The 26,945-nt window shown below is 36.6% G+C and overlaps 1 protein-coding gene across 1 annotated transcript in view; it reads left to right on the top strand.

Moving 5' to 3' along the window:
- The first annotated feature begins 4,580 nt into the window (after window positions 1–4,580).
- The window catches only part of adcy2b (adenylate cyclase 2b (brain)), a 62,229-nt gene continuing 39,864 nt past the window's right edge, over window positions 4,581–26,945 (top strand). The window contains 2 exon segments of the mRNA XM_042744868.1: window positions 4,581–5,136; window positions 15,660–15,857. Of these exon segments, the coding sequence (XP_042600802.1) occupies window positions 4,786–5,136; window positions 15,660–15,857 (549 nt within the window). The 5' untranslated portion in view covers window positions 4,581–4,785.

Genomic DNA, 26,945 nt, shown 5'->3' with positions numbered 1-26,945 from the left:
TAAAGAGTTTTTTTGTTTGTTTGTGTTTATTTTTTCTTTATTTCTTTAGAGTTCATATGGATAAAATCTGTTTGAAGGTTCTTAAAAATATAATTTTATTTTGTTCCACAAAAGAAAGAAAGTCATCAATGTTTTGAACCACAAGAGTTTAAAAAAATGCATGAAATCTGCGCAATAAGTTTGCTAAAACGTAAAAATTTTCTCAACGTTTTAAGTTTTTAAAGAAAATATTTTGATGTTATACAAAGAATCCTGATCAAATGTACCCTTTCCATACTGTTTCCACAATGATAAAACAATTTTTTTTTTATTTCACTAGAAGAAATTTAAATTTGAATAAAACTAAGTTTGAAAAAATGACATTATTTTACATTTCAATAACATTTCAGAATATTGATCAAATAAATGCAGCCGTTGTGAGTGTGAGAGACGTCTTTCAAAACAATCTTTTGGATGGTAGCACACACTAAAAGACACTAAATTCATTGATTTGATGGGATCTTTGAGATGCAGGTGTTGTACTCCAGATAGTCGGGATCCAGACTTGTCAATACTCAGTAGGACAACAATTTGGCTTGTAAGCTCTCCAGCTGAAATCTATCAATGATAATACCACACAACATGGCAACAGTGAGCTTCAAGCAATGTAGAGATGTCACCTCCATCACTGTAGGCTAGGGATTACTGATGATGCCTCCAGCACTTGAATAAGATGAGGTTTGCAGCAAACGAAGGTCATGCTTCAGGTTGCACTGGCTGGCTTTGTCCATTAAATTCAGCGAGTGTATGTATACATGCATTTGTGTGGCTGTGGAGCTCTTCAGATGTGCACATCTAATGAGATCATCAGCCCATTTCACTGGACAGACTCAGTGGAGTCAAAATTCAGCGGAGTGCCACAGTCTCGCTCAGCCATTAGGCCAGGACTGCTTTAATGGAGGCTGTCTAACAAGGGTTTTTTTATGCCTTTTTTCAACTGTACAGTCCTTTGCATGTGTTTCATCTGAACAAAAGCATCTGACTTGGACTCCATATGGGGTTCCAAGGTGCAGAAGCAAAAAAAAAAAAAGCCCTAACTTAGTATTTCATCTCAATGCTTCAGGTGCTTTCTGGCATGGAGATTTGGCTGACAACAACAAGCAGATGTTTTGGAGGACAGTGCAAGCAAATAAGACAAGGAGCAAGGATGAGTATGTTAGTAGACACTACCATTCAATAGTTGGAGGTCAGTAAGATCTTTGTATATTTTATTTAGTTGCTTCGAAGAAATTAATACTTTTATTCATGCTTTTAAAATGACAGTAAAGATCTGTTATGAAATATTTATATTTCAAATAAATGCTGTTCTTCTGAACTTCTCCAATATTTCTCTTTTTTTACGATTTCCACAAAAATATTAAGCAGCACAACTGTTTTCAGCATTTATAATAATCAGGAATGTTTCTTGAGCAGCAAATCAGCATATTAGAATGACTTCATGTGACACTGAAGACTGGAGTAATGATGCTGAAAAATCGGCTTTGCATCACAGGAATAAATCACATTTTGAAGTGTATTCAAATAGAAAGCAGTTATTTTAAATTGCAATAAAAATATTACTGTTTTTACTGTACTTTTATTCACATAAATGGAGGCTTGGTGAGCATAAGAGACTTCTTTAAAAATCATGACGACAAAAAAACTTACCGACTCCAGTCAGCTTTTGAATAGTAATATGTATCATAAGTGAATTTCTGTACATGTTTCAAAGAGAAAACCCCTCTGAAGAAAGGTACAAGGCTTCAGGTTATCTTCAATGAGCATTATCCATTATATCACAAAAGTCTAATATGGATGACATGAATTTAAATAATCTATTATAGATTTGCATTTGATTTATACCTGTAGGTTTGGTGGGTTCTGACATCCAACTTTTCTTGAATTAGTGACGGCACATTGTCAATTCTACAGGTCATCGCTTCAGGGCCTCAAGACCTGATCTGATTCCTCTTTGATCTTTTACCTTTATATCCCTCTATTTTTATTTCATGTCAAGGGGGGAAATGAGCATATGGAATATAGTCCTGTATTATTTGATTCAATAATTCAGTTCTGAATTATTCACTTCAGCTGTCTTCAGTGGAATGTTTAATCACAGATTGCCTTGATTTCACCCACAAGTGCACTCTCACCTCAAGTGTCTCTCGTAACAGTGCTGGTGGGCAGCTATAATGACTGTTTTGTTATTAATGAGGTGAAAGACATTTCAAACATGTTTGCACAATCTGTGTCTTTCTTTTGCAAGAGCGGGATCGACTTGAGATGATGAGAAGATCTGGGAGTTTCTCTCTTCACAGAGCTCTTGACCGGCGCGGAGGCTGACAATTTGTTGTCTAATTACCTTTGGAGAGTTTAATCACAGTCACCCCTCGCAGCTTCACAAAACCTTCTGGAATACAACAGGATTACTTAGTACATGAAGAGAGTCTCCTGAGAGACTCGCAAGTAAAAGAGCAACAGCTGGTGATGGTGATTTTAACAAGTACGACATGTTCATGACCCTATCCGTTATTCCTAAGCATTAGCTGCCTCGAAAATCAGAAGTAAAGTATAGGTTGGGTTGCGAGGTGAGCAAAGACAGCTCACTTTAAAGCTAAACCTTGACAGGAATGTTATTCCAGGACCAACAAGGATCTTGGATCCTGTCCTTCTTGGAGACAGGAGCTACAAGGAAATGTTTATCATGTTTCCTGTTTCCTCTCCTTTCTTCTCAACCAGTCTGTTGTCTTTGGTTTTTCATTCATTAATGCTGTTATTATTGTAAGTCTCTCCCCATAGGAAAGGGAAATGAAGAGATCTCTTTAATACCCCCATTGTTTCTCCTAGACTGCAGATGCAGATGAGATTATATCGAGCAAATGGAGACTTTAGCATACAGCTGCTGCTTCTGAGATTTTATTCCTGAGAAATGGATTAAATTTAGAAGTCAACATATTAAAAAGTAATTGTGTGGAAAAAGTTAAAGAAATATAGTTGTTTTGTATGTAAAGTCAAAACCGTGATATACAAAATTATATAAAGTCTCAATGTTAAGAAACAAATCATAATTAACATTTTTATTTTATTATTATTTAGTGTTTCTTAAATAGCATATAAGTCTCATAGAGTTTCATACTAAATTTTTCTATGTCATGAACTATATATATATATATATATATATATATATATATATATATATATATATATATATATATATATATATATATATATATATATATATAATGTAAAGGTAAATTGTTTGGAAACATTACTATTTTTAATGTTTTTGAAAGAAGTCTCTTCTGCTCATCAAGCCTACATTTATTTGATCAAAAATACAGAAAAAAAAAACAGTAATATTGTGAAATATCATTACAACTTTAATAATAGTTTTCTATTTGAATATACTTTAAAAAAAATAATTTATTCCTGTGATGCAAAGCTGAATTTTCAGCATCATTACTCCAGCCTTCAGTGTCACATGTAACATCCAGTCTATCACATGATCATTTAGAAATCATTCTAATATTCTGATTTATTATTGGTGTTGGAAACAGTTCTGCTGTCTAATATATTTGATGAATAAAAGGTTAATAAGAACTGCATTTATTCAAAAAAAAAAAAATTCTAATAATATATATTCTCATAATATATTTTCTTTACTATCACTTTTTATCAATTTAACACATCCTTGCTGAATAAAAGTATTGATTTTATTTAAAAAAAATAGAAAGAAAAAAAAAATTACTGACCCCAAATGACTGACCAGTAGTGTATATTGTTATTACAAAATATTTATATTTTAAAAACATAGCTTCTTTTTTTTTTTTTTTTTACTTTTTTTTCATCAAAGTATCACATGTTCTGAAAAAATAATAAGCAGCAGAACTGTTTCCAACTTTGTTAATGAATCATCATATTAGAATGATTTCTAAAGGATCATGTGATAATGATCCTAAAAATTCAGCTTTGCATCACAGAAATAAATGATAATTTAAAGTATAATAAATTTAAAAACAATTATTTTAAATTGTAATAATATATCACAATATTAGATTTTTTTTCTGTATTTTTGATCAAATAAATGCGGGCTTGATGAGCAGAAGAAACTTCTTTCAAAAACATTAAAAATAGTAATGTTTCCAAACTTTTGGTCTGTACTGTATATATATATATATATATATATAATTACCTATCTAAGGAATTTTTATATTATATTATATATATTTATAACATTTAGATTTGTTTATATTAACATTATTTCTTGTCATTTATTTATTTAAGTTTATTTTATTTATTTTTTTCCACTCAAGGAATTCCACCCAAGAAATATCTGAAGAATCGGAGTTGATACTTCAGTGAAGCATAGCCATGTGAAAGTCTCCTGAGCTATGAAAGAGCAACATCTGAGCGACACATTTTCCTCTGGGTGTCTAATCAGTCATCTCTGATTAACTCATATCATTGAACCTGCCACGCACTGCATAGCAAACATTATACTGCGCCTGCTGGATCTCCGTCAAGCCCACCACTCCCCTTCCTCTCTCCTCCCTTTTCCTCTTCTCTTCCCTTCACATTCTTTTGAAGACTTTCTCTTCCTTTTTCTGACACAGACTCTACGAAGTCAGTAGCACTAAGAGCTCACGCTCTGTCAAACAAACACTCGTGTTCTCCTCTCTCTCTCGCTCTCCTCCTCCTCCTCTCACACGCTCTCTCGTGCGTGTCTCAGTCGCTCTCTGCTGCTCAGTTCATCATGTTGGCTGGAGAATGCTGCGTACGGCAGCGCTCTCTCTCCTGCCCTGGCGCGGGACGCATCTGTCCCACCCGCCGCAGCTGAGCACTCTCACGGAGGAGGACGAGCCGGAACGGCAGCAGCAGGAGGAAGAAGACGAAGACGAAGGCTCCGGGGTCCAGCCGGACCCCATGTTCCAACAGACGGCTTACCTGCTGGAGGGTCCGGAGGACATGGTGGCGTCGTCTGGGGGGCTGAAGTCTCCAGACTGGGTGTACGAGTCCTACTACCGTATGAGCCAACAGCATCCGCTCATCGTGTTCCTGTTGCTCATCGTCATGGGAGCATGCCTGGCTCTGCTTGCCGTGTTTTTTGCCACCGGACTGGTGAGACTCTGTTCTTTATCCACCTACTCTTCTGTACTTTTCTGAGCACAGTGCTTCTCAGGTGGTTCTCAACTGGTTTTGCTTCAGGACTTTGCATTGGACATCAAGTTGGGACTCAACAGTTGAACCCGAAACTGAATTGTCGTGGTGTCTAACGCTTTTGTTTTGCCTTGCTTAGTTTTGTCCATGGTTTTCAGGATGAGGGCATGTTGTGTAAGCTGCTCATATTGGCATCTGTTAAATTTGGCAGGCTTCTACAAAGTTAGAGATGAATGTGTGCTGAAATACCGTAGAGTTTGATTAGTCACACAGCCTTTGATGGGAATAGTAAAAAGATTTGGGAAGTGCTTACTCCTCCCTCTTAAAAGTTGATAAGCTTGTTTGTTTTTCTACACAAACTATGCACAATTATGATTTTATTTGCATTTAACATTGCATTTTCACTTCTGTTTGCAACCCCGTCAGAAAAAACATACCAGTTGAGAACCGCTCATCGTATTTCACCCAAAAATGTACATTGACATCATATTGTTATGAACCTTTTTTTGTGAAACACAAAAAGAGTAATTGTGAAGAATGTTCTGGTCGCTCTTTTTTTCTTTAAATTACAATTAATAGTGACTGAGGCTTTCAAGCTTCAAAAAAGGCAAAAGCATCATAATACAGTTCCAAGTTTGTTGTAGTAATCCGATACTTTTTTGTGAGTAAAAGACCAACATATAAGCTGTTCACAAAACCGATCTGAATAATTAATACATAAATTAAACTAACAGTTCACAATTCAATTTTATGACACTAAACAGATTGTAGGTGAGGAAAATTATCAGTAAATAATGAATTTCGGTGTGTTCCTCAAACAAAGCTGTCATATGACTTCAGGAGAATTGGCATATAAGTCATAAAAACCACTTGTGAGATACTTTTATGTCAATTTTGAAGCTTGAAAGCTTCAGTTCACATCCATTGTGATGTAAAAAGAATGAAAAGTCATTTTAAACAAGGAAGACTATCATGCAGGTTTGGAACAACATGTGGGCGAGTGAACTAAGATTGAATGTACATTTTTGGGTGAGCTATCCCTTTAAAATGTTTTTGTTTTGTTCCTATTTTGGGAGGCCATTCATTTTCCTCTCTCGTCCCACAATTGTGGTTGTGGTAGCGCTGGAGAAAGGTTTTTTTTTGTGTGTGTGTCTGTGAGAGAGTGTTTTTACCCGTGTGTGTGGAATGCAGCACTCTCTTTGTGTCTATGCGTGTGTGTTTTTTTCTCTCTGTGGCAGATTGTGTGAATCTCTCTGGTGAGAGAGCCGTTTCTGAGAGCGCCACTTCTGCAACCCTCATTTTCACCTGCTGTTTCACTCGTTCTCTCTCTGACTCTTTCTCTCTCACCAGATACTCAGTTGTCTGTGTTTATGTGTAATGGGCTTGTAGATTATTGCAGTCGGTGCGCTTGGAGTGCACTGTAAACCCTAAGGTTGCCTCAATGTAATGAAGTATTCTCCCAATTGTAAGTCGCTTTGGATAAAAGCGTCTGCAAACTGACTAAATGTAATGTAACTAAATGTTCTCTGTGTGTAATCTAATGTGGAGAACTTGAACCAATTCATTTAAGTTAACTAGTTGCGAGAAGACTATGATTTGGAATTCATTTTATTTAAAATTTAATTTTAATGCATTTTATTTTGTGGAGTCCCTGGAACAGTGAGAGGGTAGGTTAGAGAAATGAAGCGCAACCCAGAGCAAGATCACCTACTGTATCATGATCAAATAATCACTTGTTTTTAAGGGAATTGATAGCTCAGTCCATGGCAGAGTTTTTGGAGGGCTGAGATCAAAAGCGCAGACTGAAGCCCCCCATCGGCTTAAACCTAGAACACTGTCAGCATGCTAATTAAAGCATCGCCACCAAAACAGAACAAATATCAGTTCATTGACCTCGCTTATCAATCAGTCAGCCATTTGTGACCATCCCTAGACCCCATTTTAGACGGTATCATTTACTGGCCAGCGCACGAGGACTCACGTCCTTTATTTACGCAGAGCTTTTGTGTGTGTGTGGTGACACAGCTCCCATCATGCTGCTGTGGTTTGACCGCAGGTATGTTGTTTTGAAGCGCTGAGGCTCTTATCTTGGAAACAGCAGTCTGTTTTACACAGGCTGGCTAATGGGGCCAAAAAATGTCACGAAACACAAACTTTGCTTTATCATCGTTTCTCCGTCCGCTGTGCCTTTTTGTTTCAGTTCAGGGCAGGAAGTTCTGCCTTCTCCTCTTTGAAAGCTTATCTTGTTTTTTCACAGCAAATCTGTCTAAAGATTGTGTTGCTGCTGCACTGTCCTGAGAGATTAAAGATTGATGGAGTGCTGGTGGAGTCGTGCGATAACGGCTGAAAACAAGAACAAAAGGTCACTCAATTGGAAAGCCACATTAATCAGGTGCAAGCAACGGAGCACTGGTTAATTAAAGGAGCTTTTCCATTTAAAAAAAAAAAACTGAAAATAAAAGAAAATATTTATATTGGTGTGAAAGAAATGGCCATTTCACACATTTTCAAAACTTTGAGATTTCATTAAAGGGGTCTTTGGATGCGATTTCAGTTTTTCCTTTCTCTTTGCAGTGTTATAAGCTCTTGGTGCATAAAGAAGATCTGTAAAGTTGCAAAGAGATATCCAAAGTCTCAAATCCAAAGAGATATTCTTTGTAAAAGTTAAGACTCGTCTATGCCCTCCTGAAACAGCTCTTTCTAACACGCCCCCTGTCTACGTCACGATGTGGGAAGATTTGCATAACGCCGCCCAGATGTTCACACAAAGAAAGAAGGCGTAACTTTTATTCTCGCTGCAGTATTGTTGTTGCTGCCGCCGACATGTTATGAAGACACTGTGTGTTTTTAGTTTTAAAAGCAAAACTACTTTGTTTGGCCTTCCAAAAGAGGTTGATATCGCTTCATCATGCCTGGAGCTGATCTGTGCTGGTCACTGAGCAAATACATCAACTTTGCACTGTGGATCACCGGATCGGCTTTCACCTTGGACGAAGCTGAGTCCAGACCGGGGTCGTCACATGTGGTTGCCGCGCCGTTCTCAATCCATCATTTATGTTTACGCAGCGCGACACGCAACGTAAAAAGACAGTATAAGTCATTATAATCAGTAATTATGTCCCCACTGGATGCCTCATTTGTAATGGGTTTTATTGGTTTAGTCTCGTGCTTGAGACAAAGCCAATACAACATTTCTGTCACATGCTTGAGGCATTCGGCCAATCACAATGCACCGGATAGCTGGCCAATCAGAGCACACCACTCTTTTCAGAACGATAGAGGAGAAACAATATTGTACATTATGTGGAAAATAATGTGTTTGAACCTTAAATCGCATAAACACATTTCATTACACCAAATACACAAAATAATGTTCTTTTTAGCAGCATCATATGACCCCTTTAACACAACTTTAGTTATATTTAATTTAATTATTAGTAGTAGTAGACGAAGTACACAAATCAGGTCCTGAGAATAAGTACAGATATCCAGTAAAAGCACAATAATTGTCAATAATACTGATACAAAACAATGATAAAATGATACAAAACAATACTTATATATGAGTTTATGTTACTGATAATTAAAATGCAATGCTAACAAGTGGAAATAGCAAAATATACCATATAATATTTAAATATAAAGAACCACAAAATGTGTGTAAATGTGTGTTGATAAATGGTATAATCATACTGTATAATATAAAAGTAGATGTCACATTGGGCAAAATGTGTTAGCTTTGTAAGTTAAAACTAATTTTAAGTTAATACTTATTGCAAACATACTAGTATTATTTTGAATTATTATTGAATTATTCAGTTTAAAATAATGAGAAATTATATATTTTTTATGAAACGTAGTGGAGTAAAAAGTACAGTATTATACTTTGGAATGTAGTGAAGTAAAAGTATCCCAAAATAAATGACAGATACTGTACTTAAAAAAAGTACTTAATACAGTAACATAGTAAAAATACATTTATTGATTTTAGATTTAAATACTTATTTGTGCAATTTTTAAAGAAAATGTGATTGGTGCTTACTTGTGCAAGAGTAGTGTTGCTATACATTTACTAAGGTGTTCCCAGTTATTTATTTATGTATTTATTTAGCCAGTTTTATGATCCTCCAAATGAAAATTGAGCATGGTTTGAGGACACACTACTAGAACTGTGCTTCTGACGTTGGAACTAAACCTTACTTTTATCCGATTATTCACTTAAAACGCATCTTCTAATTGGCTTATTCTTATAATAACCTATCAGGCAATGATTTATGTGCTAAGTAGCACATTTGATACCATCTTAATCAATGATAGTGAGGCAAAAATGGACACATTTTTCTCTCATCCTGATGATAAGCCTCTTACCAGCGAGATTTAATTTCTAATGGCTGCACTCCTTCCCATTCTAACCTCTTCATATTACACTGGAACAGAATTATCTTGGAACAGACTATTTGGACAAGAGCCACAGACCCACATCGTCTCGGTGCTTCAATTACAACAGCAAACACAAACAAGCTCATGAACACATTCCTGATCAACAATCCATTTAGTCTGTGCATAAAGAGAAACCTCCCATTCAGTTACAGCTCAAGATCATTTGTGTGGCGTGTCATTGGGAGTTTTCATGGAGGATTTGAGTTAGATCAGGGAGGGGCAACATGTAATAAAGCTCACGCCAACACTGCAGAAATATGATAATGTGGAGTGGGATGAAGCGGACATGCAGCTTGATCAATTAGATGAGTTAGGGAGACGACGACGTCACACTGAGCTGATATTACCAGCTCATGCGATCATTAAGATTCACTTATAGTGCCTTTGATTGAATTCGGTCACTGAGACACTCCACAGCATCTGTAAAAATGTGTTGGCTTCTGCTTCGCTGAGTTAATTAGAAATGCAGTGTGAGATGAGCATGTAATTTGTACTTGTTCTATGGTTTAATGCGTGCTTTTTTACAAACCAAATAGATTTTAAAGTGCTGCCGTATATCAAAGTCACCCTGTGCAGGAAGGTTGAAGAGGTTATTACATGAAACAGTGGTTTCCGACATCACCAGAAAGTATGAGGACACTTAAGCTACACTTAAAATGTATGAATGTCATTGCATTAGGAACAAAACCTTGTACCAAGTGGCATCTGCAATTATGCTTTTCATTGCCATTTTGGATTTGCTTATAGGTCCTACGGTCCTTTTAAACTAAGTGCTGGTTCCTTAGTGCTTGATGACTAGAAAGTAGCTGTTATACCATTTTCAATGAAAGTTTGAATTTAATGCATCTAAGGAATGTATTTCTATCTTACACCTTTATTAGATACAAGAGTATACATCTAAATCATTTTCAAAAGCATATTTTTAAATATATTTTGAATAAAGTTTTGGTGATTGTACCACATGGCATTTTACAATCTAAACTAACCTAGTATTGTCATAAATAGAAATAATCATTTTGCCAAACTGCTTAATAAAGATTTCTTAGTCAAGAATTTTTAAAATTCATTTTAATATCCTACTATTTTAAAGTATTTTTTATTAATAAATTAAAACTATGCTCATCTGTATCTTTTAAAATAAATAAATAAATAAATAGATAAATCCACAAACACACACACACATACACACACACACACACACAAACTGTCATGTAATTGATTTCTTTAAAAAAAAATAAAAGAAATAATGCAGCTTCCATTAATTTTCAAAGGAATATTTCACCCAAAAATGAAAATGTATTCATCAACAACCCATTTGGAAAATTGTAGCATTATTATCCACTGCAGTGAATGGGTGCCGTCAGAATGAGGGTCCAAACTGCTGATTTAAAAACATCACAATAATCGGTTACACTTTTGATAGTCCACTTTAGACATTCTATTAACTCTAAGTAACTTTGCAACTACATGTCAACTGATTCTCATTCATTTGCAACAACATGTCTACTAACTCTCAGAGTAGACTGTTAGGTTAGCTTTAGGGTTAGAAGAATAAGTTGACATATACTTGCAAAGTTTCTCATAGTTAGTATGTTGTGGACCCATTAAAATAAAGTATTAGAAGATATTAAGCAGACAGTCTACTAATACTCTGATGACTGCTGGCTGACATGTAGTTGCAAAGTTACTTACTGTTAGTAGAATGTCTACAGTGGACTATCAAAATAAAGTGTTACCCAATAATCCACAAGTAATCCACAAAACTCCAGTCCATCAGTTAACATTTTGTGAAATAAAAATGTGCATGTTTGTAAGAAACAAATCCAACTTTGAGGTGTTTTTAACTTCCAACCATTTCTTCTTGCTAATAATATTCCTTTCTCCAGTAAAAATCCATCTCGCCTAAATAAGCAGAGAAATATGCACAGATCAAGCACCGTTTACAAGCAAAAGCAGTCTGAAAACAGTTCTAAACAAATAGCTCAGTGGATATTGATGTGAAAGGACAACAGGAGATGGACTTTTTCACGGGAGGAAGCGTTACTTTGAATTATGGACTATAGTTAAAAGTTAAAACTTCTTAATGATGGATGATTTGTTTCTAACAAACGCACATCTTTTCACAAGATGTTCTCTGATGGACTGGAGTGGTGTGGATTACTTGTGAATTATTGTGATGTTTTTATCAGCTGTTTGGACTCTCATTCTGACGGCACCCATTCACTACAGAGGATCCGTTGGTGAGCAAATAATGTAAAATGCTACATTTCCCCAAATATGTTTTGATGAAGAAACAAACTTATCTACATCTTTCAGCGAATTTTCATTTTTTTGGGGAGAAACATGCTTGAAAGTACAGTATGGCAGGTTTATCCAAATCTTTTGTTGCCACTGTAGCTTTCTTTTATTTTAAAGCTGAGTGTAAATATGGATACAGAACTGATGAGCAAGCTGTAATAGATGCTTGTGTGAGATAAGTGCCTGTCAGTACTTTGGAAGAATAATAAGAGTTTGAAAAATGTATGACTCCGTACCGTTCCAAAAATTACAGGTGCACAGCGGTGCACGTACATTGCAAAATTCAATACAAGAATCGATTTTCTTTTCTTTCTCCTTTATTTTTATTTTTTGTACTGCAATTGTGAGATAATGAAAAATGTGGCTCTGTTTTGACAGAGTGTGTGGGTATGGTGAGTGTGCTTTCTGCTGACGGTGAGTGGCATGTTTTATATTTTTGTCCCATCAGCAAGTCTGCAGGGCTGCAAAACCAGTAAACACACACAAAATCACATTAAACTGAAATGCTCAGACAAATGAACAGGAAGTGCCTGTGGAAGGGATAGCGCTGTAACAAAGCACCCCGATGTGTGCACCTCCATGCCTTTGTGGCCCCTGCGAAATGGAGTTAAATGGATTTAAATGGGCTCAAATGCACAATCAGCTGGCTATATGAGCTCTGGCCCTTGATAGCATGAAGAAAAGGGACTGATAGGAGCCAAGTCTGATTCATGCTGTGAGGGATGAAAGAGTAATGAGAGAAGGGCTGATGGGAATGAGCCTAAAATGGGGATTTTAGACTAATCATGTAGGCAGTGAATCTGCACTTTGATGTAGACATTTAATTATAATTGCCCTGGAAAGAGGAAAGGGAATGTCAGACGGGTGCACATTTTTAATTGTGTTTGCTAAGGCAAGCATTATCATTGCATATATGAGGGTTTAAACAAACTTTAATATAACCCTTGGTGCATAACTCGTTGCACATTACATTTTAAACATAAAAAAAAAAAAAAAAAAAAACAGCCAGGCTCTTTTGTTTTGATGATGAATACTTTCACATTTTGTTATAATTTGACAAAATTACAGCTTGATTGGAAATTTGCAAGTGATATTTACCTTGATTTGCCTTGTTCTTAACACGTCACATCTCCAGGATATTCTTCACTTACACTGTTGTCTACTTGTGAAAGGGATATCCACACAAAAATGAAAATTCTCGCATCATTTACTCACCTTCATGTCATCCTAAATGTGTATGACTGTCTTCAAACTGTCTTTCTTCAGATGAACACGAATGAAGATTTTTAGACAAATAATCCACCTCTGTGAATCCATATAAAGCAAGTGTATAGGACCTCAAAAGTTGACACTTCAAAAACAACATAAAAAGTGAACACAATGATATCTCATACAACCCCAGTAGATGAATCACCGTCTTCTAAAGCAAAACAAAAAGTGAATGAATACAATATATATATATATATATATATATATATATATATATATAGAGAGAGAGAGAGAGAGAGAGAGAGAGAGAGAGAGAGAACTTCTTAGCTACCATCTATCAATACTCCAGAAACCTTTTCACAATCAAGCATCACTTTCTTTCATTTTCAATATCAAGTTATAATCAATGTTGAGTTATTTCGGTGCATGAAAAAGAGGAACAGGTGTGGGCACTTCTCTGTCAGTCTGTGGCTAATGGAAACAGAAAGGGTGTGTTCCCCAATAGTTCATTGAGATTCGATCTGTTTGCCAGAGTTCCCTTGAATTTGTAGAACTCCCTGGGGTGTCTCCTCTAATGGCTGGTGAGTCATACTGTGGGACTGGCATTATATTACTGTGAGCTTGCCAGCTCTATGCTCTCTCATCATTCACAAAACACACACACAGTCATCCGAACCGATGGTGCAACACCACATTACCCATATCTACAGCACCTGTGCAAGCCACACACACCTCAAAAAAATACTTACTACCTGAACTGAATTTGTGATTAAATTATTTGTGATTAAAGCTTTTCTAATATATATATATATATATAAGAAAAGCTTTAATGATGCCCAGAGGATGAAGTCGTCTTTGCTCAATTCAAACAGTAATAAACCCTCCATGGCATATGTCATGAGTCATCTGCAATAAATCTGCATAGATAATGTAGCTATAATGTAGTTATTAAAATTCTCTCCTCTGACTGTACCCTCCTGCCGCAGCTCTGTCTATTTCTGTCTCCGTCTGCAGTAGATGAACAGTCTGTGAGTGTGTGACTGTAAGTCTAGACTGAGTCCCTCACACTCTTGCACAGTCAAACAGAGAATTACCGAATGGTGACGAGAGCTTCAGGTAGAAATAGACTTTATGAAAGGTCACGGTTTGCCTCTTTAAAGTCAGCGTGAAACTAAATTGATCATATTTACTTTTTTAAATGGATAGTCCTACCAAAAATAAATCATTTACTCAACCTCATATCATTCCAAATCAGTATTACCTTCGTAAGGTGAAATTCAAAAGAAGATATTTAATAGAATGCGCTGATCGCTCCTTTCCATGCAGTTGCATTTATTTTCAGACTATTATAGATATTAAAGCATCCAAAACAACACAGAAGCACTATAAAAGTGGTCAGTAAGATTTTTCTGAAAGAATTCAAGTCAGCAAGGATGCATTTAATCGACCGAAAGTAATAGTAAAGACATTCATAATGTTACAAAAGATTATTATTTCAAATAAATGCTATTATTTTGAACTTTCCATTCATCAAACAATCCTGATTTCCACTTAAATATTAAGCAGCACAACTGTTTTTGACATTGATAATAATCAGAAATGTTTCTTGAGGTGTAAATTTTTATATTAGAATGATTTCTGAAGGATCATGTGACACTGAAGACTGAAATAATGATGCTGAAAATTCAGCTTTGTATCACAGGAATAAATTATATTTTAAAATATATTACAATAGAAGACAGTTACTTTAAATTGTAATAATATTTCACAATATTACTGTTTTTACTCAGTCTTTGACCAAATTAAATGCAGCATTGGTGAGAACATTAAAAATTAGAAAATAAGTTAAATTAAAAAACAAAAAACATTAACCGACCGACAGTAATATATATATTCAAATACAAGACAGTTATTTTAAATTGGAATAATATTTCACAATATTCCTGTTTTTACTGCATTTTTGATCAAATAAATACATCCTTGGTGAGCGTAATAACATAAAAAAAAACCTTTTAAAAACTTTTAAGTGACAACAAATATTTATTTTCGAATAATCAGTTTATCCAGTTCACATTTTTCATTGCATATCCTGTTTCACTCAAATATGGCACATTATGGAAGTGAAATGGGTTGCAAATGTTGATTTTAATGTACATTAATTGATTTGATTACCTTTCATGAGCACAAACCCAATATAACACTATACTGCACTAACAGTTTGAGTGTTTTTCAAATGTTAATTGTCCATATTAATAATTCAACAGTAGAAAAAAAAAACCGTCACACTTTGACAACACATTATGCTAATGGAAAAGTTTGGACAGAATAGACTGAACTCTGTTTCAGAGTCTGAGGTTAGGGTCAGAGATTCACTATTTTGTCATTGACTCATAGAAGAGTCCATCTTTCAGTTCTTCTTTGTTTTTAATCCAGCTCTAAATGTGCCAGCGAATATGTCTTGTCTGTTTTTTTCCCAATAGACAGTTCTCTTCTTCATCAGTGAGTGAATGATCTGTGAACTGTCATTGTTTCCACAGAGCATGGAGCAACACATGGCCTTCATCATGACTGTGCCCACAACTCTGGCCATTTTTCTTGCCATCTTCATCCTCGTCTGCATTGAGTCGGTCTTCAAAAAGCTTCTCCGCCTCTTCTCCCTGCTCATCTGGGGCTGTCTGGTTGCCATGGGTTACCTCTTTATGTTCTTCGGGGGGATCATCTGTCCATGGGACCAGGTAAGGCTTGAGTGACAGCACTTTCATCGCTCTCCATTTCTGTGCAATTGTTCTTCAGTGACTGCCTTCGACCTCTAGGGCTATCACTTTTTAATGTACCTTTTTATCATACCGAAGTGCTCAGAATTAAGTATTCGGCATGCATAAAACACGACTTGCGTCAGTGTGATTTATATATGTAGATGTGCAAGTGAATTACTCGGATGGAAAGCGCTAGCAGACGCAATGAAAGCGCTGCACAATCATGCAGATATTCACTAACACGGTGTCATTTTCCTCCAGTCATTTGCACAGTAATTCATGAATTTTAGTGTTCGAGCTGTTCTGTGCACTGAATCATTCATTAGTTCATTGAACTCCGCTTAACACATGATTCTGGCTAATGACTGTGACACAGACTCAACATAAATGCATGTCTTAGAGTAATTAAGACAATTGGTGCTATTTCTGTCCGCCTCTGCATCCATAAAACGAATCTGGTATTAAACCGACTTGCTTGACTTGTTCTCGCACTTTGTTTTTTCTTCTTCCCGCTCTGCGAGGAGGAGGTGCAATCAGACCAGCCACCACTCAGCAAGATGGCAAAAACATCCGCGCTTTGGTTGTCTTTTATAAACAGCTCTAGAGTTATGATATTAAACTGGCTGTAGGAGGAGGAATCGGCTGTTCCTGCACGAGTAAATGTAGCTCGCCCGTGAGTCATCCAGGCTGTTTGCTCGACATGACTTAATAACTTAATAACTCGGATGGGCTCAGTGATCTGGAAATGATGAGATATGCGTATACGACACAAATTGGCTCTGCATCAAAGGGCGGCAACATTTTACTAGGAACTGCTTCAGTAAAAGCTAGGTGGCACCTACATGACATCCATTTCAAACAGTTAGCCATAAATATGCCCACTATTCTGGAGAGGTTTCTCCATCAGAAGTGAGGTTATGAATACCATATTAATGAGTGGCCCAAAGTTGTTATGCATTATTTGATTATGCTCCCTCGATATACATATTTTTTTTTTTCAATTGTGTTTTCTTTTCTTTTCTTTGCCTTTGTTTTATTTTTGTCCTGATTTGCTTTGCTTTTGTTTTGTTTGCTGTGCTTTCTTTGCTCTTCTTTTTTTCTGTTCTGTTCTGTTCTGTTCTGCTTTGCTTTTATTTATTTATTTTTATTTATTAATTTTATTTTGCTTTGTTTCTTTGCTTTGCTTTGTTTTTGAGTTTTGCTTTTGTTTGTGTTTTGCTTTGCTTTTGTCTTTTGCTCTGTTTTGCATTGCATTGTGTTTCATTGCTTTTGTTTTGTTTAGTTTTTTGCTGTTTGTTTTGCATTGCATTGTTTCATTTCTTTTGTTTTGTTTAGTTTTTTGCTATTTGCTTTGCAGTGCATTGTGTTTCATTGCTTTTTTGCCCTGTTTTGCTTTGCCTTGCTTTGCTTTGCATTGTTTCATTGCTTATTTTTTTTTTTTTTTTTTGCTGTTTTACTTTGCATTGTGTTTCATTGCTTTTGTATTGTTTTGTTTTTTGATGGCCTGTTTTAGAGGCATTGGGCTAAAGGAAGTAAATTACCTTTAACTCTGTTATGTGTTGGCCCATATTTAGGTGAGCCACAATTCAGCTTATGTATAGAAAATCTGGGCCATGCTAACCAGCGTAACCTTGAACCTTTATCTGCTCCAGACTGGTTAGTGGTGTTTTGGTGCTGGTGTAGATTGTGGAGCACTACAGCCATGCTAAACGGTGCCAACTGGTAAAACTGTTCAACCTACGTTAAGAAGCTACAGTTGAGACATCAGCACACCAACATCCAAGACACCACATATGGTGGTGAGCAGCTACGCTGGTCTTTATATCACTTCTCTGTCATATAAAGTACTCCCTGAGCTTGGTGCAGTCTGAGCTCACATGCTGTGACTGAAAGTTTAGCTCTATAGGGAATGAGACGTCTGATGCAGGAAATTCTGAGAAGCCTGCTAATAAGTCTTTGCATATGTGATGGGAAGAACTAGTCGGGTTCAGGCGATCTGAATAAGCTACCACCTAATTAGCACTCAGAGTACTGCAGCAAAGTACTAATTAGCAAAGAGTATCTGGATGTGTCTTAAAGTAGCATATGTGTGCTTATTAGCGGAAGTGAATGGCACAGTAGCTGCGTCTACAGTTGTTGAAGACCTAAAGAGCTCTATTAGGCTATGCCCTATTTAATTTCCTGTTTTTACTCTAGTCTTTTAAGCTACACACTGTGCTCTTAGTACACTTTGCTTTTCTCTGTGGTTATGCTATTTGATGGCCACATTGCTTGAGCTCTAACAAGCTATATGCTTAGAGTCACTTTACACGTGCTTACAAGGAAAAACTGTAGAGTCCCGAATTATAGAGTCACCAGCATGGGTCGAGGTACTACTGCAGATGAAAAGCCCTCACTATTCCTCACAGATGTCTGTAATGCTGGCAACATAAACCCACAGCAGTAGTTCTCCATTAGAGACGCCTGTGAAAAGTCAGCAGCCTTTGAATGTTGTACAGGAGAGAGAACATAATTGAGCTCAGAGTCAGCACAGGAACAAAAGGCAGCTGTACTCACCTTACGCCAATCAGCCTGAGGGCAACTCAGAAGAAAAGAGCTCTGAAAACACATACAGTCTTGTGTAGCCTTGTTTTCTACAATTTGGTCTTGCCAGACGTGCCGACTGAATTCCTTATGAAGGATGTAAAAGAATGATGGAGACCTAATGAAGTGATGAGAGAGTGAAGGAGGCAGGCAGGTGAAAAATAGATTTTGAGTCACTTATTTAATACTTTATAAGGAGGAGGGCAAAGGAAAATGCCTTCTTGTGTTGTTTCAGATAAGCTGAGTGAAATCTGTAAATCAATGGTGGTTGCTCTAAGAGGGTGCGGGAAACACGTAGTGAGAAGTGGAAAGCTGCTTTTAGCAACATTGCAGATAGTCACTGGGATAAAAAATATATGTGAACATACATTTTGATATTGATAGGTGACATCTGTGCATCCTCACATATTATTATTTACTTATAATTTTTTTTTCACTTTTTCTAATATTGGTACCTTTAAGGTACTAATATATACCATTTAAGGGTAAATAAGATAAAAAAGTTGTACCTTAGCTTTTGCACCTTAGGATACCATACCCCTGACAGCTTTACACTTTTTCTTAGAGTGTATAAGATGCTAAATTTAGGTAAAATTCATATTTAGATATTATAAGTAAAACCTAATAGTGATGAATTACAGTTTGGCCTAAATCAAAACACTCCAAATAATATTAATAAAAGCATTTAATTTGCATTAATTTTTAGTCAGTTATTTATTGCATTTAAAACTAAACAGCTTAAATATATCAGTTAAACGTATGAAATAATGTGAATAAATTTGATATGTTGTTATATACAGTATATCAGTAGAATGTCTCAGAATGTCACTACTGCCACCGATACCTCAAATTTGCAGTTTTATGTCATTAATGTAAATTTGCTGTATACCAATTGTTTAATAATTTAAATGCTGTGTGTTAATCATTCTCAATTTACCCCATTTATTTGAGTTTTTCCTGAGATCCATAAATGTGATTGGACTGCATGTGATGATAACACGATTTATTATATGTTCCATCATTATTCTTTAATGGAAGGCTTTCAGATTATCAGATTATTCCATTTCCATTTGCTTTTCTAATATAAAAGCAGTGCATACTGGATAACCGGACATTAGAATCCCAGTAGACCACATAATCTTATTCACTATGAAAAAGCAAACCTGTTAAGCATGTCTTATGTATTTACTACCATCTGTTGCCTTAGCAACCCTTGAAGAATATGCTTTACATATGTTACAATCTAATTTTATGTGACGGTTTTATAGCAATAATATCTGAACACTATATTCTCGATCAATATAGCTCTAATATTCAAGATTCAAGATTTGTATTCGTCACATACACGATTATATATAGAGCATATCTAACCAGCAGTGAAATGTGAGTCTGATCCGCTCCATGGACAGTGCAATTATTAAAGAATACAACACAGATGAAAATATACATAAATATAGGTATGAAAGAATGAAAAAAAAGTAAACAATTAAAATATAAGAATAAAATATTAAAAAAGATGTATACTGTAGAATTAAATATAGAATGGAACATAATGTGCATGAAAGTATACTGTAGTCTTAAATATTAAGATACACAGGATTGTGCAAGAGGCGAATGTGCAAACAGGTTGTGACACTGTGAATATGTCAATATGAGGTAGAGAATGATGAATATCTTACTGATTAAGTGAATATTAGGTGGAGACATGTAGATGTTAAGAGGCTGGTTTTGAGTTTAGGAGCCTGATGGCCTGGGGGAAGAAACTCCTCCTAAGTCTCTCAGTTTTTGCCATCAGGCCAGATGGCAGCAAAGTGAAAAGACTGTTACTGGGGTGGATGGAGTCCTTGATGATTTTAACAGCTCTGCTTTTGCAGCGTTTGAGGTAGATGTCCTGCAGAGAGGGGAGAGCAGATCCTGAGATGCGCTCAGCTAAGCGCACAACTCTCTGCAGGGCTTTGCAGTCATGACTGGAGCTGTTCCCATACCACACTGAGATACACTGAGTCAATACACTTTCTATGGACCCTGAATAGAAAGTTTTCAGGATTGCTGGTGAGACCCTGAATTTTCTCAGCTGTCGCAGATGGTACAGTCTTTGCCTGGCTTTCTTAACCTGAGTTTGAATGTGTGTAGTCCAAGTCAGGTCCTCTGAGATGTTTACACCAATGTACCTGAAGCTGCTCACCCTCTCCACAGGGGTCCCGCTGATCATAAGAGGAGTGTAAGGCTGCTGCTGTCTCTTCCTGAAGTCAACAATCAGCTCTTTAGTTTTGCTCACATTCAGAGAGAGACAATTGTCCTGGCACCATGATATGAGTTTCTCTACCTCGTCCAGGTATGCGGTCTCATTATTGTTGGAAATGAGGACCAGAACCACAGTATCATCAGCAAATTTGATAATAGATGTGTAGCTGTGGGAAGACACGCAGTCATGTGTGTAGAGAGAGTAGAGCAGGGGACTCAGGACACAGCCCTGTGGGGCTCCTACGTTCAGGGTGATGGAGCTGGAGATGAACTGGCCTATTTTCACCACTTGAGGTCTTCCAGGGGGGGAAGTCTTGAATCCAGTCGCAGAGTGAAGAGTTTAGACTGAGGTCTATGAGTTTAGAAGCAAGCTTGATGGGGACTATAGTATTGAAAGGTGAGCTATAGTCGATATATATGTGTGTGTGTGTGTGTGTGTGTGTGTGTGTGTGTGTGTGTGTGTGTGTGTGTGTGTGTGTGTGTGTGTGTGTGTGTGTGTGTGTGTGTGTTATTCCAAATAACAAATGTTCTTTATGGTCTTAGTTAACTATAATAACCTCAGTCCAGGAATAGTTCAAAATGTATTTAAAGATTTGGACACACCAGATGATTATACAATCTTTTATCAGCTTAAATAATCAGATTCTCTACAGGGGCACATTAATAATGAGCTAAATTATAATTAGACTTGTTAATATTTTAAAATATCATCAGATTGGATTAATGATATTAGGATTCCTGGCTTTGAGTTGGGCAGCTGAGCATTTTTTCCATCTAGTGCAAATGAGAAATCTGTGACGTACAGTCAAAACCTCAATGCAACTCTCATTGGCAGCTACTGCATGCCTGTGATAATTCAAACCTGATTAATACCGGCAAACCGCTCCAAATGAGATCTGAGAGTTTCACAGAGCTCAAACCAGCTGTGACTCTATTTGTTCTCAGCCCAACAAGTCATGATCACAAAGACTGGCTAAAAAAAGGAGCCATATGGAAAGATACAGTGACATCCAAAAGTCCACACTGAAAATCTGACATTCAAAATCCAATCTAAATTTGGAAATAGGTTTTAGGATTTTGAAAACTTTGTTACAAAGTTCTATAGCATTGAATTAATAAGACATATATCCATATTTGTTGGAATATTTGTTGTTTACTGTATTTATTTCTCCATGAAATTTTAATTTTCTCATTTTAACTGTTTGGTCCATATATATTTGGACACAGGCACATTTTTTATTATTTTAACTGCTGACCAAAACATGTTCAAGTTACAGTTGATGAATATTGGTTAAAGTGCACACTCTGAGCTTTAATTTGAAGGTATTCTCATCAAAATTGGAGGAAAGATTGAGGAATTACAGCTATTTAATATGTACTGTACCTCCTCTCTTTTTCAAGGGATCATAAGTAATTGGACAGTTGACTCAAAAGCTGTTTCATAGACAGATGTAGGATACTCCTTAGTTATTTGTTCATCAGTTAAGCAGGTAAAATTCTGGAGCTGATTGTATGTGTCCCATTTGCATTTGGAAGCTGTTGCTGTGAACCTACTTCATGTGGTCAAAGGATCTCTCCGTGCAAGTGAAACAGACAATTGTTAGTCTTCAAAAACAACAAAAATCCATCAGAGAGATGGCAGGAACATTAGGAGTGGCCAAATCAACAGTTTGGTACATTCTGAGAAAAAATAACACAAAGTGAAAAGTTTGGTTGTTAGTCTTCACCTGGACGTCTACAGAGGACATAGTGGTGGATGATCAGAGAATCCTCTCCATAGTAAAGAAAAACCCTTTCACAACATCCAGCCAAGAGAAGAACACTTTCCAGGAGGCAGATGTGTCACTGTCAAAGTCTACAATCAAGAGAAGACTTCACCAGAGAAAATACAGAGGGTTCACCACAAGGTGCAAACAAGGCCAGATTAGCTTTGCCAAAAAACATCTAAAAAAGCCAGACCATTTCTGGAAAAGCATTCTTTAGACAGCTGAAATTAAGATCAACCTGTACCAGAATGACGGGAAGAAAAAAGTATGGAGAAGGCTTAACAGCACATGATCCAAAGCACACAACATCATCTGTGAAACATGGAGCAGTGTGATGGCATGAGCGTGCATGGCTTCAGTGCACTGGGTTACTGGTGTTTAGTGATGATGTGACAGAGGACAGAAGCAGCCGGATGATTTCTGAAGTGTATAGGGATATAGCTACTGTCTGCTCAGATTCAGCCAAATGGAGCAAAGTTGATTGGGCTGTGCTTCAAAGAACAAATGGACGATGACCCAAAACATACAGCAAAAGCAACCTAGGAGTTTTTTAAGGTAAAAAAAAAGTGGATTATTCTTCAATGACCAAGTCAATCTCCTGATTTCAACCTGACTGAGCATGCATTTAACTTTCTGAAGACAAAACTAAAGGCAGAAAGGCCCACAAACACACAATAACTGAAGTCAGCTGCAGCAAAGGCCTGGCAAAGCATCACAAAGGAGGAAATCCAATCTCTGGTGATGTCCATGAGTTCCAGATTTAAGGCAGTCATTGCCTGCTAATGATTCTCAACAAAATATTAAAAATGAACATTTTATTTATGATTATATTTATTTGTCCAGTTACACTTGAGCCCCTGAAAATGGGGGACTGTGTATAAAAAATTTATGCATTTTTTGTTATATTTTGTTCAACCCCTTTGAATTAAAGCCTGCACTACAATTTCATCTTTTTATTTTTAATTCTGTTCTGGTGGCATACATAGCCATAATTGTCTCAGTGTCCAAATATATGTGGACCTAACTAATGGTGTATTCACTTGATCTATTTGTTTGATGCTGTATCATGCTTGATTTCTTCATGACTCCAGTTCCCATACATGTATTGGGAACCAGAGGTCATACAAAGACAAAATATTAAGGATTCAGTGCCATATAACCTGGTCTGATGTAGAATAAGACCACTGAATTGAACTGCCAGTCTCAATCCTGCTAGCCAGTAGACCAGTACTTTAAGCAGGCATGGAACTGGCAAGTAATCAGTACATTGGAGAGATTAAGCATTTAACCTTGTCAGTTCTTGAGGCTGTACTCCGACACTTCAAAACCTTAGCGAAAACACAAACTATCTTTCCAATCCGAGGTGAAAGTGGAAGAAGCCCCTCAGCCCGGAGCCCAGCGGAGCGTTCTGTCTGCTAGGGGATTCTCTCTCCTTCACAAGCCAAATGTAACCATTCCTGACGGTTTCTCTGATCCTCCTCTGCGCCGGACAGAGTGGAAATGGCGATCGATAAGGCTCAAGAAAAATCACTGCCCTGCAATCTGTTTGTTTTTTGGCAGTGTGTGTGTGTGTGTGTGTGTGTGTGTGTGGTCTGTGACCAAGCCAGAAATCCATTAGGCTTTGCTGCCGTCCAGTGCCCTATCTGCCATTCCTCCAGTGCTATATTGAGCCCTCGCTCACACACACACACACACACAGCACTCAGTGTAAAATATATATACATAAGTTTTGGAATATTTATGAGCGTATTACATCGTTGAAGCGTTAAAAACCGGACAAAACCTGCAGTTTGGCACTAACTATAAGACTACAGATCATTTAAAGGGAACATATTGTGCAAAACAGATTGGTCTTTGGCAAAAGAAGAAAAGAAGAAATTTTGAAAAATGTTAGTATTAAAAATGGTATGACTATAACCACTGATTTCCATAGTATGAAAAAAAATGACTATGGAAGTCAATGGCTATTATCTACTACCACATTCTTCAAAATTCTTAATTTGTCTTCAACAGAAGAAAGAAACTGAAGAAAGAAGGGTTGAACTATCCCTTTAATATGTAAATGTGGGCAGTGGTATCACCAGGTTTTTTGGCCCCCTTGTACAATTTATTGCTTCCCCCCTTAGCAGCATTCTTGCATATTAATACCCATTTGTTATTTAGCAGCTTCGCTATTGTGATAAATGTCAGCAAGAAATATGTTAGCACACAGGTTAGCCAGTGATAACAGATGTTGTTTCAGAAGTCTTAAAAGTTTATTAGCAACAACTAAGTAACTATACTATAATGGTAATACTTTATTTTAAGGACAAATTCTCACTATTAACTAGTTGCTTATAGCATGCATATTATTAGTATATAAGCTTTTTATTAGTATTTATAAAGCACATATTAATACCTTATTCTGCATGAACATATTTTAGATGCTTTAATCCTACCCCATACCTAAACTTAAAAACTACCTTACTAACTATTAATAAGCTGCAAATTAAGAGTTTACTGAGGCAAAAGTTAATAGTTAGTTTACTTTAATAGTTAGTTAACAGTGACTCAAATATATATTTTTTATTTATATTCACATTCCTTTCACCTTCATTCAATTTAGCAGAGTATGCTACACCTCTTGTAAAAGTTGCAAGTCAAATTTTCAAACAAATCCCTTGATCTTTTGAGATAAAAGAGCATGATGTGCACTGAAACTTCCAGAACCTCTCTATCTTTCCAGTCAAAAAAGTCAATTTACTAAACTGAATTTGCGTAACTTTCTGATGATGAATGCATCAGCTCAGGAGCGCCCACATTTATTACGTCAATGAGGCCTACTGGATGATCAAAAACCTGAGGTAACAAGATAAAAGTAGGATAGATAATATTTTTCCTTAACACCACATAAACCAATGATAACAGTAAAATGTGGGTAAAGTTTGCCAAACCTTGTGCTGCTTCTGGCTGCGTGTACCTCCAGCCTGTCTTTGTATTATTCTGAAGGATCCCAGTGTATGGAAAAAGTGGCTGAAGTTTATTTTTAACAGTGTCCCTGATCATTTCAGTATGAACAGTTTGACCAGCACATTTTGTGCAGCAAGATTGGTTTTGTAAACAGGCTGTTACGACAGGTTGCAGGCTGAAAAAGTTATTATATAAAAATCTTTTTAAAAATTTATACTATATTGGACAGCCGAGCCAGAGCGCAAATATATTACACACATAATGTGTAAGCACAAATTACATTACACAAATATACACAGATTTGCATTTTTGAGTCCATTATTGATGTTGATTCATAAATATGAGTGGTTGATTGTTTAGGGATGGATGGCATTTGAGAGGCTGTCAGTGTCAGAATGAGCTCCAGTCCACCTCAGCATGAATTGTGAAACTCTCCTGTAATAAAGGCCTTTGTGCATGAACATATCAAATTGTCAGTATTGATTGAGAGCCTGTCACTCTCTCAGCATTGTAGGCGAAGGCAAGCAAACAAACACTCACGACCCGTGTTTCGTCATGGTATCAGCTCACTTTTTAAAGTGCTTATCTTGATTCGTTATGAAAACATTACATGTGGTGACTCAATGTTAATTTAAGCTTATTTCAAAGATATAAATAGCCAAACAAATCCCTAAATCTACAATTGTCCTGCAGGAATTAAACATAATGTGATTTAAGTGTTTCATTTCCTTCCAAATCATGCAAAACATGCAGTAAAAAGTGTTGCCATTTTATTGGCGCAGAGATGAGTGGGTTTATCTTCTAAAACATTTGCAACTACTTTTTACCACTTAACTTTTTACCTGCATTTTTGATCATTTTCACAAAAATGTAATGGCCCCCAGAACTGTCATGTTACGCTGCTGCGGGAAGAACGTAGGAGACATGGAGTAAAATTAATAGTCTTTATTAACGAAAACATGGGATGATCCACAATAGGAGCTCGGCAAACACCGGTAGAAACGAGTAGACTAATCAAACTAAACGAGGAGAGGAACATGACTAAATAAGGAAAAACAGGAACAGAAACAGGGGCAAAAGACGATAAAGAACAGTCCAGGGCCCTCATTTATCAACAGTGCATAGAAAAGGTTCTATATTTTGTCCTATGAATGAAATTTAGAATGTGCCTAAGTACAAGAAAATCCGTATTTATCAAACGTACGCACGCAGTTCTTACGCACATGAGTAAGCAATCATTGTTGAAAAATCCCACATGTGCATAAGTACCATGCTCGTTCACGTTCACTGTTATTTGCATTCATAAACGCCTCCAATGAACCATATATGGTGACAACACCTCCATTTATAAATCATGTGAATGAATGTGTCCTAACCGAAATCATGGCAAAGAAAGCGGTACAGACTGAGAAGCCATTCTGTGCTCTTACTTTCAGCGCGGTCTTTGAAAATGCGTTCACTGCGGAGCACATTGTTTGCCAAGTCTTCCAATAACGCAAGATAAGCCATTGCATAGTCTGAGACA

The sequence above is a fragment of the Cyprinus carpio genome, chromosome B19 (genome assembly GCF_018340385.1).
Source record: "Cyprinus carpio isolate SPL01 chromosome B19, ASM1834038v1, whole genome shotgun sequence".
Lineage (NCBI taxonomy): Eukaryota > Metazoa > Chordata > Actinopteri > Cypriniformes > Cyprinidae > Cyprinus > Cyprinus carpio.
The sequence above is the reverse complement of the archived record's forward strand: the minus strand, read 5'-3'. Positions and strand labels throughout refer to the sequence as shown.